Below are 18806 nucleotides of genomic sequence, written 5' to 3'. Positions count from 1 at the left end.
TGGAAACTATTGTTTACGAAATGAAAAAGTTTAAATCGAGCGTTAATCAACGGTTAATCTGCCTTCAATCGAATGTTAAGTCTCTGTTAAGAACTACAAAGAGTATTTCTTTAAATAAGGCACTGTATTATAATGCTTGATTAGCCTCATGTTAACGACAAGCCAATGTTAATTAATCGAGCCCAGAAGAAGCGTTTAGGTTAAACTTTAAATACAGATACATAATTGAATGATGAGATTTAAAACGAAATTTTATTTAGCAAAGGTTTTGAGTGCAGGAAGTTAGCCCCCCATTTTTTGATTTTTAAATTTTTTATTGTTGTTCTAGATTGTTCTAGAGTTGTTCTACATTGTTACAAAGCGGCAAACCGAAAAAATAAAAACTCCGCGAGAAAACCGAAAAAACGGGTTTTTTGGCTAGCCCCCCATTTTTGGTAAAATCAAATTTTCTTTGTTGTTCTGGGTTGTTCTAGTTGTTCTAGTTATTGTTCTAGAAAATCAAAATTATGGTATACAGCATTACGAAGTTATAACTAAAAGTAGGTTTGACCGCCGAAATGTCTAGTTGATTGCTGTGACCATAGTTTTTCTATTATCAATTCCATATTACAAATATATACTTATTATAGCTAACGCAATCTGGAACAGCTATTATTTTTACTAGAACAACTCTCTAAAGGGCACTTTACTCTTTGAAAATTAAAGTTTTTAGAAGTTTCAGTCAGTAATTCTTGTGTCAGCGGTTTTATGTTACACAATAAGAATTAAAAAACATAGGCCAATCTAAAATAACTCAAACTTTGCCGATTCAAATTGTTCTAGATGTGTTTTACGTTTAACACGGACATTAATTTTGCAAAATAACATATTTTTTGTTGCTCTAAATTGTTCTTGATGTTCTAGGTACTTAAAATGTACCTAGAATATACAGGATGTCCCAATTTCGATGTCCGCATAGGCTATCTCCGAAACTGAAAGAGATAGAAAAAAAGTAGCTTACATGTCATGATCTCGTTTTTCGAGAAAATGCTAATGCCGAAAACTCCGAACAGCTATCGTCTTTTGTTTTCACCCTATCGGCAAAAACTGCAAATTTTGTGAAAACGGCAATCGCGAATATCTCACTTATTATCCAAGATGGAGTATTATAAATAAAACATTATATGTGCAACTTTTTACGAAGAATTCAGTGCCGTAGGTAGAATTTTTCTCCCATCTTTTATTTTCGAGATTTTAGACGTAACTTTATTTTTTTAAATGGAAACCATAGTTAGCTATGACCTAAAATAATTTGTTATTTTCTTCTGATAACAAATATATATAGTTTGTGGGGTATATTTCTTATAGTTATTGAATAATTAACAAAAATTCATTTTGTTCTATCTAAAACCAATGTATTTAAAAGTTAATGTTGCTATGGTGATAACCATACATACTATGATGGAACATAATGTATCAAATAATTGCCAAAGTTTGTATTTAAAAATTCGATAACAACTCTGGCATTATGTGCTGGTACGAAGCACCAGCATGTTAAGTGTCAAAGTATAACAAAACTGAATAAAACTTTACAATGAATTTCGAAAATTATGAAAAATGTAACATGATGGAATGCTATATGTTATCAGATAAGAATGCGACGTTAGCCGCGGAATTTTATTTCACAAGATATCCAGAAAGAGGACAACCGCACGTAAGAACCTTCAGCCGGTTAGCAGAAAATGTAATAGATATTTGGTCCTTCCCCAAACCACATACAAAAACATACCAAAATGATCTGCAAGAGAAATTGCAACAAGACGTCTGACCGAAAAGCCGCTGCTCCCGAATATGAAAGAAAAATAAATATAAACCATACAAAGCGGGGCTAACTCATTATTTACGTGCCGGAGATGTCAATCTAAGATTAGAATTTTGTAGATGATATTTAGAAAAATTAAATAATCTGCTGTTTGTTCAAAATGTCATCTGGACCGATGAAGTCTCTGAGTGTTCAAAGAAGATTCGGGTTCAATGTATGGTGTGCCCTTTTAGATAATAGAATTTTGGCATATAGTATCTACCATAAAAACTTAAACTCAGGTAATGTGCTGCCTTAATATACAGGGTGCCCATTATGTATGGAATATAGTATATATCTTGGTAGGTATCAACTATATAAAAAAATATTTTATACAAAAGTTGTTTAATATTTTATTTGCCACAATAAGACTGCATTCAATTGTTTTTAATTCAGAAAACAAATGAGCAACGAATAACACTTGAAGTTTTTTAAATGGCAATGTACCCTTTTGTTAGGCTTATATCAGAAAATATTTGAAAAAAATGTAAAAATTGTTTATAAAGAAAATTAACTAATAACATCCGAGATATCCGAGATCGCCAAGAACCGAATTGGTTCAAATTCGATGTCCGAATAGGCTAACTCGAAAACTATAAGAGTTAGAAGAAAAGTAGCTGACATGTCATGATCATGAAAATATCGTAAAACGTAAGAGGAAGAGTATTTAAGCGTTTCTGCCTGTAGGGATGGATATTAAGGGTGATTTAAGCATGACGCCGATAGATATTGACCCAAATTAAGATAGTTGAAGGAGCGCTCTTTCTGACTGTGATAACAGTTTTTTAAAATTCAGTTTTATAACAATTGCACAAGGTTTTGAAGTTTGGTAATTTTGAGCTATTTTAACTACAGAGCGGTGTTCTTCATTTTTTATTGATCATAATATCAATCCCGGTTATAGATAGAGAAAGCTTTCAATTGGTGCATTTAGTTTTTCGTTATCTCTAATAATAAGGAAGATATCAGCAAAGAAAGTAAATAGGAAATTACGGGTAAAAGTTTGTTGCTGGGATGTTTGTTGCTATCGTCGCACGGGTTGGGTTGGCAATCTATGGTAAAGAGTGGAGATAACAAAAAAACTAATGACGTCATAAATTGTCGCTTAATTTGTTGTAATTTGTCATAAAGTTTACAAATTTGTCGCGTCAACCGCGTGATGCAGTAAGTAGATCTAAGGCTGTGTAACATGGTAAAATGAATGAAAAACTTGCTATACATCAGTTAGAAGAACAGGATAATATAAAGGTAGAAACGTGCGGATTGTCCATAGACCTGAGTACAGCTTCCTAGGGGCAAGTCCAGACGGTTTAGTGGGACAAGGAGTTGTAGTAGAAATAAAGTGCCCTTTCTTCGCATACCATTTATTTAACGCCATTGCATATACAACTTTAATTAGAATGAAAAGGCATTCAGTACATAGATTTTTTAGATTTATTCTTATATCTGTTAGCTTCCCAGTGGTATATCCGGTATTTATTTATATGGTATATAAACTAAAATTCTGCATACAAAATGGATTTTCGCGTGAAACCTCTGATCTATAAGCCTCAAAACTGTATATGGGAGGAAGTCAAGTTATTATGTAATCGTTAGATTCGACTATATTTGGCAAAACCGTTGCTAAGTAAAATTACGTTTTAAGTCTCATACAACCTATCATCCAATTAGCTGTATTTAAAGTTTAACCTAAACGCTTTTTCTGAGCTCGATTTATTAACATTTGCTTGTCGTTAACATGAAGCTGTATAAAGCAGTGCTTTAATTAAAGAAATACTCTTTGTAGTTCTTAACAGAGACTTAACATTCCATTAACGGCAGGTTAACCGTTGATTAACGCTCGATTTAAGTTGTTTCGTTTCATAAGCAATCGATTAAAAAAATTTAACGATGTCTTTGGTCTCTTAACTTAAAAGGTGACAATCAGGTAAATAATGACTACGTTATAAACGACCAATAAAGCACAATCTGAAGTTTATAGCTGATTAAGTGGAAAGTTGTCCCAAGAAGGGTTACTTTTACTATTTTCTTGTTAAATTTATTTGCTATATAAACCAAGCTGTTAATTAATGAGAGAATACGCGTAATGAGCGCCGGATTACATAATCGAGCGCCGGACCCCGTGGATTCACTCGCATCCTTCTATGCGTTTCGTTCTTCCGTTTTACTTGCTTCACATTCAGTTTTTTTCATTTTTCAATTTGTTCTTTAACTTCAGCGTTGTTATTATATTACATCAACTCGATCAAAGTACAATTAAATTTAAAAGTACTACTTTTCGTATAGCACCAAAAAGTTCTTCCACTCCGAATTTAGAAACAACATTGTTTTGAATTCTAATAAATTAATAGTTGCGTTTAGATACTCTTAAATTGCCAGCTTCCTTTTTAATCATTAAATAAGTGGAGTAAATGCGTGGTCGAGATGATGGACTGTCCGCAAGACAGTGATATTACCTTAACTATCGTATTAACATTGTGGTATCTCCAACAAATTTTATTGCAACTGATTTGAAGCGACCTGAATTTGGTATTATATATTAAAAGAGTAACTTAATACAAGACATGCGAACCGTTGTAATACATAGCAAAGAGTTTTCGATTTAGAATAATGAAAAAGGATCGCATCAAGATCCGCATCCAACACAGCACAATCTATATTGTTTAAACTACGATAAATCTTTACCAGTGCTACATTAGGTGATTTAACACAAGACATCGCAAGATTTAACTTCAATATCATCACTGTATCAATTCATGTTAAAATAAACTTTTTCTGTGACAAAATTATTATTAATGTTATCCAAATTCTTTATTGACCAATTCCGAGTTTTTTCCAGTTTAACTTTATCAGTAGGGATAGCAACATTTTCATTTTTTCTCCACTTTAATTGTTTTTTTGTGAGTCATCATCAATCAGAAAGGTGTCTACATCTCTATTGATACCACGATTGGGGTATATCTTCGAGTATTACATCAATATTTATACCAAGTATTAATTTCTTCATTTATTTACTTTTTCTTTTCTATAATTCCTTACTTATAGTCTATCCTTCGTAATTACTTGGGTTTAACATATAACATGTAATTGGCACCTTTGACATAGTGGTAAATTCTTCATCTAGAAAATATTCATTTTGTGGTAGTGGTTCATTTGTTCTTCTATTAATATTTATTCATCTTATCATTCTATACCTATTAACATTCAAAAACACGTCAAACAGTCAAAAAAATTATATTAATTTTTCAAATGCTTCTTCATTGTATGATAATAAAGCTAATTGAAAATCCTCCAATATCATTGTATTGGAGGTTGCCTCTTTTAACAATGATGATTTCATTAACCCTATTTTATTGTATTTTTTTTCCGTTTATAGCTCTATTCTTAATTTACTACTTGTTGTAGCTTGAAGCTCTACAAAGCAGTTATGATCCCAAATTTATATCTGCCTATCGTTTATTTAAACGCTTAAATCCACGGAAAGTTTAGAAAGGTAACAAATTGAATTGTCGTCCAATTATCCAGAACGTCCGTTTATTGGGACATAATATGGCAAAGAAAGCGACAAAAATGAGTAAGTAGTCGGTTTTAAGGCTTTCATTTGTAGAAAGGAGAAAATAAGTAGAAAGGTAAATATAGCCGATCACGTGTGGCTTAAAAACTGAAAAAGATTCTTGGTTCTTTGATTTATTACCATACTTTAGTTTTTACGAATTGAATAATAATGTATAACACACTCAATAAATGGCTGGTGTACTGCGCATAGTTTGCGGTAGGATGCTGGATTGTTGGGGAAATTATATAGAATTTTAACCTTGATGTAGGTATTCAAAAGGAGATTATCGGAAAATCTAAGACCCACAGTAAGATCACCGAGACCCGATAGACATCCTGTATAACGGTCCCGTCACAATCTAGGCCGTGCATCTGGAAATTTTATCTTCCAATTACGTTCGTTAATTAGAAAGCCGTCGTCATTTTCGAAGTGTCTATTGCCTGCTGGGCGCCTATGAACGAATCGCAGTTATCGTACAACTGTCACTCTTCGATAATAACGGTGTTGCGAAAAACTAAGTGTCATGGAGAATAAGTATTATTCCCTATTGTAATTTTTATTGTTAGATAAATCTAGAAAAAAATAAAAATTAAATTTTAACCCAGTTAATTCAATCAATCAATTATATCACCAAGTCAATTTTATAAATATATAAAAATGTGTGCTTAAAATAATCAAATTGCATTTTCTATTATTCACCAACGTTCATAATGTATTAATGTGATTGTGGAAAATGACACACGTTGTATCGCCATTACCTTAATTTATATCACAACCCAAAATAAATTTTATATTATATTTAGCGTTACATTAGTTGACGTTATTTTTTCTTCTCATCATTTCACCCTAACGAAAAAACGAATAGATCAGATCAGGTTGTGATAATTTCTAGGGGTAACACAAAAGATAAAAACTAGATGTCCAGCATCTATAACTGACCGGTGTCGTTGATGCCCCTTAGATGAGATGCTGCGCGAAAGAAAACCCGTAGATATATGGAGAGAAGCGTCCGTTGCGGGCCGTTATTTTCGGACCAAACGAGTTTGAGCGGTTTTATTTTGATCTAACGGAAAAAAATGCAATAATTTTATACAATATCTATATAGATAGTATCTAATTTAAATATAGTATTATATTTTTTTTATTATTAATGTCACAACATATAAAATAAAAGTCGAATTAAATAAATATCCGCCGAAATAGTTGATTGTTTATTTTCAATTAACTTAAATCGTAAAGCGCATTATTCACGTAATCTCAATCGAGTCCAACCTACACGTAAATCCTTTATCTGTAACCTTTGTAATCTATTTACATACAACCAGGCAAAGTGAGGTGTTTCACTAATTTGTTTTAACGTTTTTGCGAATTGTGTTGTTTAAGTTGGAACCCAAGAGAGCTGAGAGTTTTTTTTACTCTTCCTTGGTACCAACAGTCTAATTTTACTTAGCTTTTCCTGGCACTTGACACAGCGTTTGGTGTTGCTAAAATTGGGATACATCTGAAATGTAATGAATTTATATTATTTAAACATATCTACATATATGCATTTTAAACGTTGTGTTTTCATCTAAATTTATACTTCTAATTTAATTTAATAAAGTTTATCATATTTTTAATTTCTTTGTCTAAATTGGAACTTAAATATTAAAGTATTCCGTTATATACTTCAACTTCTATTTATTATCTCCTTCTCTAACAACATTTTAAACGATTCAAAGTTTTAGTTTACTCCGACTTAATTCATTTTCTGTTTACATGTTTTTTAAAACTAACCTCAATTCAATCTCTAGATATATCTAGAACATGTAGATAACAAATTTTTTAGTAAGATAAAGTATTACTATATTTTAGAGCTTTTTCATACCAAACTACATCGGCCAATAAATAACTTTTATCATATCATAACTTAGAATTATCCTGGTGGCTCCTTTTCCTCATTAAAATATATCTATATTACTTAAATATGTCATTAACTTGGTACTATTAAACATGATACAGCCGATATTGCCTTCTATAACTCTGGAGAGATTACGAAATGTCTTTTAGGGCGAATACCCGCTAACGCAAGCATCGCGGTAATGATATAGCAAGCAAGAAGAAACTGCTGCGTTAAGGATTTATGAATATCCTTAGTACAAAAAATCATCATGGCGATGTTCAGAACCAAATTGTCCGGAGTAATAAGTTCCCCAATTACATCTCCTTGGGAAACAGCGATGAATAAAACTATGAAAACAGACAAGTTAAAGATTGGGACACGAAACTTATGATCGCAATATAAACCTGAAAAAATGCATAATGGAATAAACGAAATGCAAAAACTAAAGATAAACTGGTAGAAGACTAAGTACTGGTGATACAGGGCTAAAAATTGCTAATGGAAGAGTAGATACCACAAAAGATTACATACTGCTTGAAGAAGACTAGATACTAACTGCAGAAAATCAGATACACACTAGATGTTGATAATGGAAGACTAGATACAGCTAATAAAATACTAGGTAACACTAGAAAAAGACCAGATACTACTGATAGAAGACTAAATACTGCTTAAAGAACTCTAGTTGTTGCTAATGGGATACTAGATACTGCTTGCAGAAGACTAGATACTCACTGGTAATTAAACACTTAGGTAGTGATGGAAAATGACCAGATATTTCTTGTCTTGTTGTAATTGGTGATATAATCAAGGTATCAAGAACAGATTTCAATGAACAAATATGTATCACGAAACGATTTTCCCAAACTAAACGGTGTTATAAATTGGTGACCTCATCTTTAGATAACATCATAAAAATTTAGATTTGGATCATAGTATTTGCTTTTTCAACATTTTTTTCTAACGGACTATTAATTAATAATTCTTCAATACCTATTCAATTTAATGGCTAGGTAGATACAGTTGGACAGTTTTGCTCGCAGAAGTTTAGATACTGCTAATAACAGTATATACTGCTGGAAGAAAAATAGATACTGGTGGAGGAGGACTAGATATTGCTGGGGAAAGAATTGATTCTGCTGGAAAAAGACAACTAACTGTTGGTAGAAGATCTGATCCTGCTGGAAAAAGACTAGATACTACTAGAACAGGATTTAATATTGCTGGTAAAAGAACAACATCTTGGGTGTCAGTGGAATAAAATGGATAAATGTAGACCAAGTTCCAACAAAGACAGGTATGCTGTACTTTATTGGAAATAAAGATAATCATAGGCATGGTGTTGCAATTAGTGTCTCAAAATATATTATAGCGTCCTAGTGGCCCGAATGCACATCAAATTCAAAAGAATAAAGAGGAAAAAAAATTTAAACTATAAAAGTGTGAACGAAATATGGTGCGACGTTAAATTCGCCTTATTGGAATCCTCGATAGCCGTTCCAAAGGATAGCAAGAATAGATAACTAACGAAATTCTTAATCTCATGGATTAAAGAAGATGTTTCAAAGGAAAGAATGATGTACACAACCAATAAATCAAATCAAATCAAATCACCTTTATTCACCCTTTCAGACTATAGTTAGTAGTATAAGGTATGTCAAAAATAAGTACACAATATAGTATAAATACACAATAAGCCGAGAAAATAATAAACTAATCGTTGTAGTATACATCCAGAGAATAGTAGCATGCTTCCGTGATCTTTTTTTAAAGAGTAATTTTAAATTTGAATAAACCACACGAAGATCCGGGGAAGCGAAAGAAGACTATAAACAAATATATGACGAAATTGAACAGTTATAAGCAAAACATGACAAAAAAGTCAAGGAAGTCGCAAGCACCAGTAAAGGTAAACAACTCAATGTGCTGTATGACGACAATGGGAAAAGAGTCACAGAAATGAAAAAAGAAATATGGAAACACTATATCCTTCAAAGATGAAGGAAATTAACCTTGAATATATAAAAGGACAGTAGGGCTCAGGCATAATTAAACCTAAAGTGATATACATATGTACTGACTGATTAAGTTTAAGAATGGAAAAGTGTCAGGTTCAGACCAACTGCGAACGGAAATTCTTACACTGATAGAGGACGACCAGATTCATTTTCCGGTAGAAGAAAAAACCCCACTGACTAAATTACTATTTTATATTTTATTTTCTTACTATTATTACTATTCCAATAAGAAGTGCTAAATATTGCTTCCATTATGGTATGATAAGACTAATACCTCACACAAAAATCTTGTTGAAAGCGATCAAAATAAAATCAAGCTTCCTAAATTTCGAAGCAATTAATGGAAGAATATGCACTAAGCTGAACGGTTCATAGAAGCTACAATGCAGAATACAGTAGCAAGGGTGCGAATAAACAATAAACTAAAAGATTCTTTTAGAGTAACACGTGGACTAAAACATGTGAACGGGCTCTATTCAATCTAATACTTGATTCGTCATAAGTCAAATGGATATTGGAAGAGAAAATTTACTGAATACAACAGTATAACTGGCTGTAGATGCAAACGATGTGAACATTATGAGTCGTATGAAAGCGGGAACAGAATATGCATATTTTCAACAGAAGGGATACGCCAAGTGAACAGGATTGAAGATAATCACAAGAAAAAATAAAAGGTATTTACATAAACCAGGACACCCAGGCTCACATTAACACAGAACGTCATCAAATGGAATGGATATGGCATCACTTGTATCGCCTCGACTACAAACGACCTCGGCTTAAAGAGGCACAGTCATAAATTCTTCGCACTATCTGAGGTCATTGCGGCAAAATCATTGTAGAAATGATTACAAGTGCCATAACCTGGAAGAGCTATAAAGTTTAAATAAGAGATACATAAAGGAGCGTTGTGTTTTGTCCTTAAGTGAAGGATCAAAAAGAAACCTTCCAAAAATCAGATCTGACCGTTCAAAATTTAAATTTTAAGAATTATTTAACATATCATGCGAACTGTGAGTAGATAATATGTAGTATCAAGTTTATTATGAATTTATATAGTGTGTTCTTAGATTTTCTCATATAATTAATCAAATATTTTTGAATTTAAGTTTATATATCATCAAATTTCCATATCAGGAAGCCATGTATTAACATAATATAATTAGGCGAAGTCATAGATTTTCCATCCTAAGTTTAGTTCAAGTCGCTTGCAAGCGAGGTACTACAATATGGCGTATCCCTATAACCTATTTCAATTTTGAATAAATTTTTATTGTACAGCAGTTAGAAAGAATATTTTATTTGCAACCATTAAATCTTTTTCCGATAACTATTGCTTTGTGGAAGTGCAAAATTTTCATTATTCAAACTGTAGAATGTCATTCAATTTATAACTTATTGTTCCAAAATTTCAAAGAAAATTGTTAATAATTATCGTTTTGTTTTGCGACTCACAAATAATAATAATAATAATAATATTTATTGATCACAATGTACTACACTTCAGAATAAACAACTAAAAATGGTTTCCAATAAACAACTGATTAATCTTATGGTGAGGTTCAATATATATTGTTCTTCCACCTCACCATAAAGTATATAAAGAGAAAAAAAAACAGTATAGCGTGTTAAATATAAAAAAAAGAATCGCGACAACGGTATAAAGCAATAAACAAAACAAGAGTTTTAACTACTAAGTTTTAACATATAATGCTTAGGTGAAGACTACCAAAGGCCACAACAAGTCGTTATCGATACCATGTCAGTACTCGAAAGGGTTACCCAGAAATTAAGAACAAATTTAGGTAGAACAAAAAGATTACAAAAACATTCAAACGCAAAAGCAAGATCTGTGACTATTAAGAGATTTACAGGTATTGCGAACACTGCTGCTCAAACAGAAAATCAGCGTAGCGCCTCCTGGCGGTGGCGGCAGACCCACACTCTGTCAATGCGCAACCAGAAGGGAGCTCATTAATTACTTTGCATATCTGGTATGAGAAGCATTTTTTAAAACTCATAGTGTGGAATAATGGTGGAGGTAGCCTTCCCTTAAACCTCACATTAACCGAGTGCACGTCACCTCGAAAAGACAACTTTTTTACTAGATACGCTGGTTTATGTAGAGTGAGTAATTTATGGTAAAAACCTACAGCATGCAACATTCTTCACATCTGCATGTTTAAACACTTTAAAACCGGCAGCTTACAGCTGACATGATCTCTGCGTTTCAACCCAAAAATTAGTCTGATACAGGTGTTTTGTACCTTTTGAATTTTCCTCTTCAATGTATAGGACAGAAAGGGTGCATACAATGCATCGCCATAATTAAACATTGATAGTACTAAACATTCGCAAAGGTGCACTTTTGCACTAGGATTAACAAAGGCTCTGTTAGTATAAATAATTCTAAAGTTACTGTAAGCTCTTTGAACGCATTTATTGACGTGTTCATTAAAAGTAAGGCCCTCATCGATTAAAATGCCTAAGTTTTTTACTATTTTTTTAATAGGTAGTAATTCGTTATTTACACAAATTTGTAAGTCATTAATGACTTTTTGTTTTTGTTTCTGAGGACCAAACATAATAACGTTTGATTTTTTCTGATTAATTTTAAGTCCATGTCGGCTTGAGGTGTCACGCAAATATTCTAGATCACTATTCATTCGCACACAAGCTTGTTTTATATCATGAGCCGGAAAAGAATAGTATATTTGCGTGTCGTCGGCGTAAAAATGGGTCTTGCAATGCATAACCCCTTGGTTAAAGATTGATGTATATAAAGCATAAAGCAAAGGCGAGAGTATAGAACCCTGTGGAACGCCCGAACTAGTGTGATGATATTCAGATTGTTCATCACCCATAAATACGGCTTGTTGTCTATGTGTTAGAAAATCATATAATAAGCGGGTAGACTTATCATCAAAACCGGAATACCTCAAAATCGATGCCATTGTCTCATGATTGACCGTAATCGAATATGAACTAGCATTCTCCTTCGGGATTTACTACCATCATCATCGAGACTATACATCCGTACTATACATTGGACGAATCAGCACCAGACGAATTGATTATGTGAGGTTCCAACTATATAAGTTATCCTTCAGGATTTAATGTTTAAGAACTTTGCAGGAATCTTAGTCTTGTTATGGTTCCTACCATCATCATCCAGTTAAGATTACACATTGAATGCTTCAGTGGCAGACGAATTGATCACGCATTGAAAATCATTTTTTGGCAGGTTCAATAAGGTTCCAACTATATATATAAGTTTTCCTTCAGAATTTACTGTATAAGAACTTTGCAAGAATCTTAATCTTGTTATGGTCCCTATCATCATCATCCAGTTGGGATTGTATGATTGGAAGATTCAGTACCGGACGAATTCATCACGCATTGAAAATCATTTTTTGGCAGTTTTAATGAAGTTTCAACTACATATCTAAGTTCTCCTTCAAGATTTACTGTATAAAAACTTTGCAAGAATCTTAGTCTTGTTATGGTTCCGACCATCATCTCCGAGTTAGGATTATGGATTGGAAGATTCAGTACCAGACGAATTGATCGCGCATTGAAAATCATTTTTTTGGCAGTTTCAATGAGGTTCCAACAACAGTAGTGGAAGTAGTTCCTTCAGAATTTAGCTTTCTATCTATTCTATCTAAGTCTATATTTATGAGGTGTTTTAGTTATGTATGTTCTAAAAATAAATATATTTTTATTATAACCACATAATTTCATTTATCGGGGCATCTATTAATAGAGGCACGATAGAAAGTGCTTAATCGTCACGTAAAGTCTACGGCTAACTGAATTCGGACGTCAAATGTCAGAGTGGCCCTTTACGGTGCGCTCGGTACACTTAACTAATTGCTGGGCGTCGGTGCAGCTGACCCGCCACCGCCACCGTCGCTTTCGAAATCCGACGAGCTATCAACAGCGATGTCGTCGCATAGAGAGCCCCCTTTCGCCAGCTTCGGATCCCTCCCGCCTGTCGCGACCCGACAGATGGCGCTGTCCGCCTGAAGCCGGATGTAATTAAGCAGACACCGTGGGCTACTTAACCACCTTAGTCGGCTACCGTCGAATCGAGGGGAACCGTAGTTACAGAGGTAGCCAAGGTAATGGTGACGCCCTATATCTTTCCTTTCTTCGTTTTGGGATATACGTGTTAATTGCTTCGAGATTATGTGGGAAGTTTTTTTTATAAAGATTTGATTAACAAAAGAAATTGAGGATAGTTTGGAAAAAGTGTTTCAAAACAAGTTGAAAATAGGGTCTATGATATTTCGTAACCCTTCGTCACCATCTGTCAAGGTCAGGGGTCAATACTGGACCAAAGGAGGCTGCACTAAACTGCAACGACACAGTTTAACGGTTTTCTCAGCAACAGGTTAAACGAATAAAACACAACGATGTCTTAACTGGTGCATCTTAAAAGTAAATTTTTTAAATTTATTTTATGTTATCCATACTTTTAAAATAAGCACATTGAACGGCGGCCGAATACAAAATCTCTTTAGCATCCGTAATGTTTTCATCCAATCTAACAATCTTCGAAGCCTCCTTGATGTAAAATTCCAATTCCTTTTCGGTTTGCTTGTCCGAACCTGTACTCAAGTACTTGTTAGTGAACTGAGCGAGTCGAGAAAACACCGAACTGAAAGCCTCGTCCAGATCGAATAGTTCCAACGGAGGTGGTGCTAGTTCCCGAAACGACGGCGGAAACACCTACACGAAATTGAAATTGTTACACGACACCTATTTTCTTGTTTTTTTTTCGATCGGTGTACACGAAACTCACCGCCGCTTGGAGAGACGGTAAAGGTGCCTCGAAATTCGGACTTATGACCTTCAGGAGTTGGTGTTTCACGCCCAGCTTCTCGTAGACTTTAATGGCATCGGGAACTACCGGACCAGTGCGTGTGTAACAAGTGTTTAAAGGGGGTCGGATAGAAACTTACCCAAATCCGTGTTCATGGAGTACATCTTGCGATTAAACAGCTTCATATAGTCCCCGGAAACTGTGTGTGTAATTGCTTCCGTTAAACAAAGTTTCGGACGTTCGGCCAATTCTGATGTGTCCGGCACGATGTGATAATCCCAAACCTAACCAATCCAACAAGCATATGACATCATATTTTGAATTTAATAATTTTATTTGAAACTTACATCAAGATCATCATGATCGGATAGAACAATTTTAATTAAATCATTTGTTAGGAGAAAATCAAAAATCATTTCACGAAATTTCTCATTCATTTCATGATCGATATATTTATCGGCGAACATATGACCTGAACCAATTGCTAATAATCTGCCTCCTAAAACCGTATTGATTAGAAACAAAAATATCGACTTTAATTCGAAATGGTTTAAAAATTACCTGTAGAGTGGTTATAATATAACGCTCCTAGAGGTCGATCAACAGGAAACGTAGTAGCCCCACTTGTAAATGCAACCACAGCCGGTTTGGTTACGGTTAATGTGCATCCGAAGGGATAGATCACATTCAATTTAGACTTATTTCGATTTAGCGAATTATTAATCGATACTTCCCCGATGTAACACTCTTTAGGGTGAAAATATTTGTAATAATGTGTTCTAATAACTGTATCTATATTTAATGGAGATTAATTAAACATGGTTTTAAGTAATTTTTATTTACTTTACCTAAATTTGGAATTATTCCATATTCTTCTAACAAAATATTTATGTTACTTATATCATTTTGATTACTTTCCGATAAGAGTACTAAAACTCTTCCTCCTTCGTTTATAAAGGTTTTTAATGAGTTTAATTCACTTTCATCAAACGGATTTTGTGGTCCAGGTAAAATTATTAAGTTTGCATTTTTAAGGAGTTGAGAAGATACTTCTTCTTTATTTCTAAAAAGAAGAGGAAAATCAGTAAATTTTTACGAGGGTAGTGATTATGGGTATAAGTGATTCAGAAAAAGCATAATATTGAGGATAGAGAAAACAGCTTAATTCTAAGGAAAACATTACGCGATCATATTAAGAGTGGATCAAAGGTCAGAAAGCTTGGTTGCAATCTATATCTTAGTACGGAAATGGAGGACGATAACAAAGATGGATCGATAACAAGAAAGTTTTTGCATATTGCTGCGTTTAATTTTTGTGTGATGAACAATTTGATATATCAAAGTTGCCAGAAAGTATCTGCGATTATTCTTGCAACGTCATCCGGAGATAAGTGCAAGAAAAGTCTATTAAATGAGACTATCAACTGTTTTAGCAAGGACATGTATAAAAAAGTACACCACAGCATGCAGAAATGGTAACAATTGTTGCATGCGGCAATTATATGTATAATGGGATTGGTACAGGTATTTCATTTATGGTGATCTTCAATGGCCAGAATTTGATGAAAGAAACTGTCATGATCGGTAGGTGCTGTATGACAACGGATATTTTCATCAAATACCTTAACCACTATACCGGACACAAAGTAGCCGGAGAAGTGGTGCTACTATTTGATGGAGCATCATCTCATCTGGATGCAAACACTGCAAGTGCTGCGTACTGTATTCAATTCTGCACTACTGTGTTCAATTTTGGTCTGATAAATAATTCGATATGTCAAAGCGGTCTGCAAGCAGAAAGTATCTGCAATAATTATTGCAACGCCATCCGGAGGTAAGTGCAAGAAAAGCCTATTAATGAGACTATCAACTGTTTTAGCTAGGATATGTGTATAAACTTAATGACTTTGACCTATAGTAGCCGGAGAAGTGGTGCTGATATACAACCCATGTATTACTTGTATTACAAATGGTCATTTGAAAATGGTTGTTCTGTGATAGGAACAAAACCTGCAATTTGAGGAAGGGTGATTACCGTTGACATTACCGTGGGCAGCAAATAACATAGAGAGTGGCTTTAGGCCTACTGGGACCCAGTCGTTCGACCCTCACATTATTCCTGACGATACTTTTGTCTTATACAAAGGATGATAAAACACGGCATTCACGAAAAACACATAATTCTCATGCACAAGAGATTCCAAAATCAACTCACAGCAGTTTTAATCAGAATGGCAACGGACTAACGTTTGATCACACCAAAACGAAAGCACCCATAGATTTTTAGACGTAAAGTATTGAACTAGAAGGCAAAGGGGAATCGGGTTTACTCTGTAGAGATTCGCAGCATCTCAAAAAAGTTTCGGCAAAGAAAACGAAGAAAATGAAAGAATTTGATCCTCAACTAAGCACAAACACAGACACGGCTACGGATTGTTGAATCTAAACATAAATGTTTTGTAACGCTTCTGTCCGCATACTATTAATGAAAATTTCTTTTTTCTAAGGCACATTTTATACAATAGCAGAAGTTTTTATGCGGCTGAAAGTTAGCCTTTTAGCAATTTTTGAGTCATCGCCTTTATCATAACGGTCAGAAGCTCTGGACAATGAACCATTTCAGCATTTGACCTGAAATAACAGTGGAATAATAGATATAACCGTCACCTTTCAAAAAATGTCTTATCAAATGTACCTACTAAAATAATTAAAACTGTTTCATGTTTTTCAAAAGTTTGGGCAAAACTTATTATGCGCTGTCTACTATTATTTATACTATATTTATTAGTGCAACATGAGTGTATACTATCTCCAAAGAGAGCAGAATATGAGGATACGCCATTGAACTATAGCCTCCAAGCAGATTTAGAAAACATGGATGAAGAAGTTGTTGAAGGTTTAAAATGAAAAAAATTCAACATTAGTAACAGAAGATCAAGTGCCACATAGAAGTGATGATAACAGAGAGGTAAGATACTAAATCTAAGAAGACGGGTAGTTTTAACTTTCTTTGGTATTAATCAGTTTATGGTACATCTATAAATTACCATCAATGAGACATTACTGGTCTACTAGCAAAGATTTAGAAGCTCCCTTAGTTTCCCAGACAATGTCAAGATATCGGATTCAATAATTCTCGTTGGTTGAATCTTTCATTCCGATACTGTGATGTAGTACCCACATAATAAGCTATACAAATTTTGCACTGGATCTTAAAAACGACAATTTTTAACAAATATGATCTTCTGGTGTATAAGATACATTTTCAGATGTGTTGTCTCTAACTCCGCGTTGATAAACTCATCGTTATTCCTAATAGTAAGGCAATCAATAAAAGGGATCTTCATATTTTAACCTAATTATTCGTGTTGTATATTCTTATGATCTTATTCTTGCTTCAGAATTCTTTTCCGTTACTTATCTCTGCCACAGTACAAAACAGTAGATAGTATTTCAATTACTTCGTCTATTGTGTTGAGAAAGGAACTTCTCTGAATCTTATAAAGTTCCCAGAAAAGATCGAATTCACGTCAACAATAATAGATCCACCGCAAGAACTACTAGAAATTATTTCAAGTTGGTATTATTTTTTCAACATTTCTGATTCTTCTCACACATTTATCAACACAACCTAAATAAATCATTAATTGGTGTGTTGAAAGAATGCTCCAAGAGGACATCATCAAGCCCTGACAATTCAATTCCTCTTCTACGGTAGTAATTGTGAAGATAAAATATGCAGTCGCCAAATTCTACGTTAAATTATTGGATTAAATCTAGCTATTGGCATATTTATGTGGCGATGAAATCTAGATACTTGATGGCACTAATAGATGAAGCAACAGCAAGCCTCTTTCCAGAAATGATGAAACATGAAGCCCTCCTTAAGAAGTATCCCATAAAATTTGTCATTCATAGTATTAGCACAATACTACGCAATCCACAGCGAACAAGCAAGTATTAATGCAATTAGAAACTCTAAGGACCTACTTCGCGGCTTTTAGTTTTAATTTAGTTACTAAAAAAGTTGGCATTACCATGGTAACAATACAAAGTCTTTTAGTTTGAATACAGGAATGAACTGGAAGTTTGAAATGTACATCTATATTGCTTATATAGACAATATTTATATGTTTTATATTTAAAAGACCAGCTCTTGCATTAAATTTGTTTGGTTAAAAACACAATGTCAATTATAGTGACATCTATGAGAGAATAATCAAACTAGTGGATCTTCGTTTAAAAAAATCTGTTAAAGTAAGGTAAAATTAGTAAGTACAATTACAAATTAGTAAGTTAATACAATCTGAAAATTGTATTAAATAGTGAATTATGATAATTAAAAACTTACATAATAATTTTCCAAGATAACTTCACTTTTCTTTGAAATATTTTATAATTTTCCGTAAGTTTAAAGAGTTCCCCCTTGGAATTATTAAATATAATAGTATTTTTATTCTCCACCAAGTTATTTTCCTGAAATTAATTGAATAATTACAATAACAAATAAAATATTTTCAGAAATGTAAACAAACTCACCTCAACTGGTGCCATTTTTAAGATTACTGTTGTTGACAGTAAAACAGCGTTTGTATCATAGCAACGTTACGAAGCTTAATGCCGCATAAAATAGATGGAGCTGAAATCAAACATTAGGGTTTGAAATCAATTAATAAATC

At 33.5% G+C, this 18806-nt stretch overlaps 1 protein-coding gene across 1 annotated transcript; it reads right to left on the bottom strand.

Moving 5' to 3' along the window:
- Positions 1-13718: 13718 nt before the first annotated feature.
- On the bottom strand, positions 13719-18784 carry LOC111413731 (intraflagellar transport 52). The gene is made up of 8 exons (XM_023044824.2): positions 18667-18784; positions 18479-18603; positions 14976-15190; positions 14689-14919; positions 14475-14626; positions 14267-14411; positions 14107-14210; positions 13719-14033 (listed from the first exon to the last, which is right to left on the bottom strand). Exons 1-8 carry the CDS (start codon positions 18679-18681, stop codon positions 13758-13760), a joined length of 1263 nt encoding a protein of 420 aa, XP_022900592.2. The 5' UTR covers positions 18682-18784; the 3' UTR covers positions 13719-13757.
- Positions 18785-18806: the final 22 nt, after the last annotated feature.

Source organism: Onthophagus taurus, chromosome 7 (assembly GCF_036711975.1).
Source record: "Onthophagus taurus isolate NC chromosome 7, IU_Otau_3.0, whole genome shotgun sequence".
In the NCBI taxonomy this organism is placed as follows: Eukaryota; Metazoa; Arthropoda; class Insecta; order Coleoptera; family Scarabaeidae; genus Onthophagus; species Onthophagus taurus.
The sequence above is the reverse complement of the archived record's forward strand: the minus strand, read 5'-3'. Positions and strand labels throughout refer to the sequence as shown.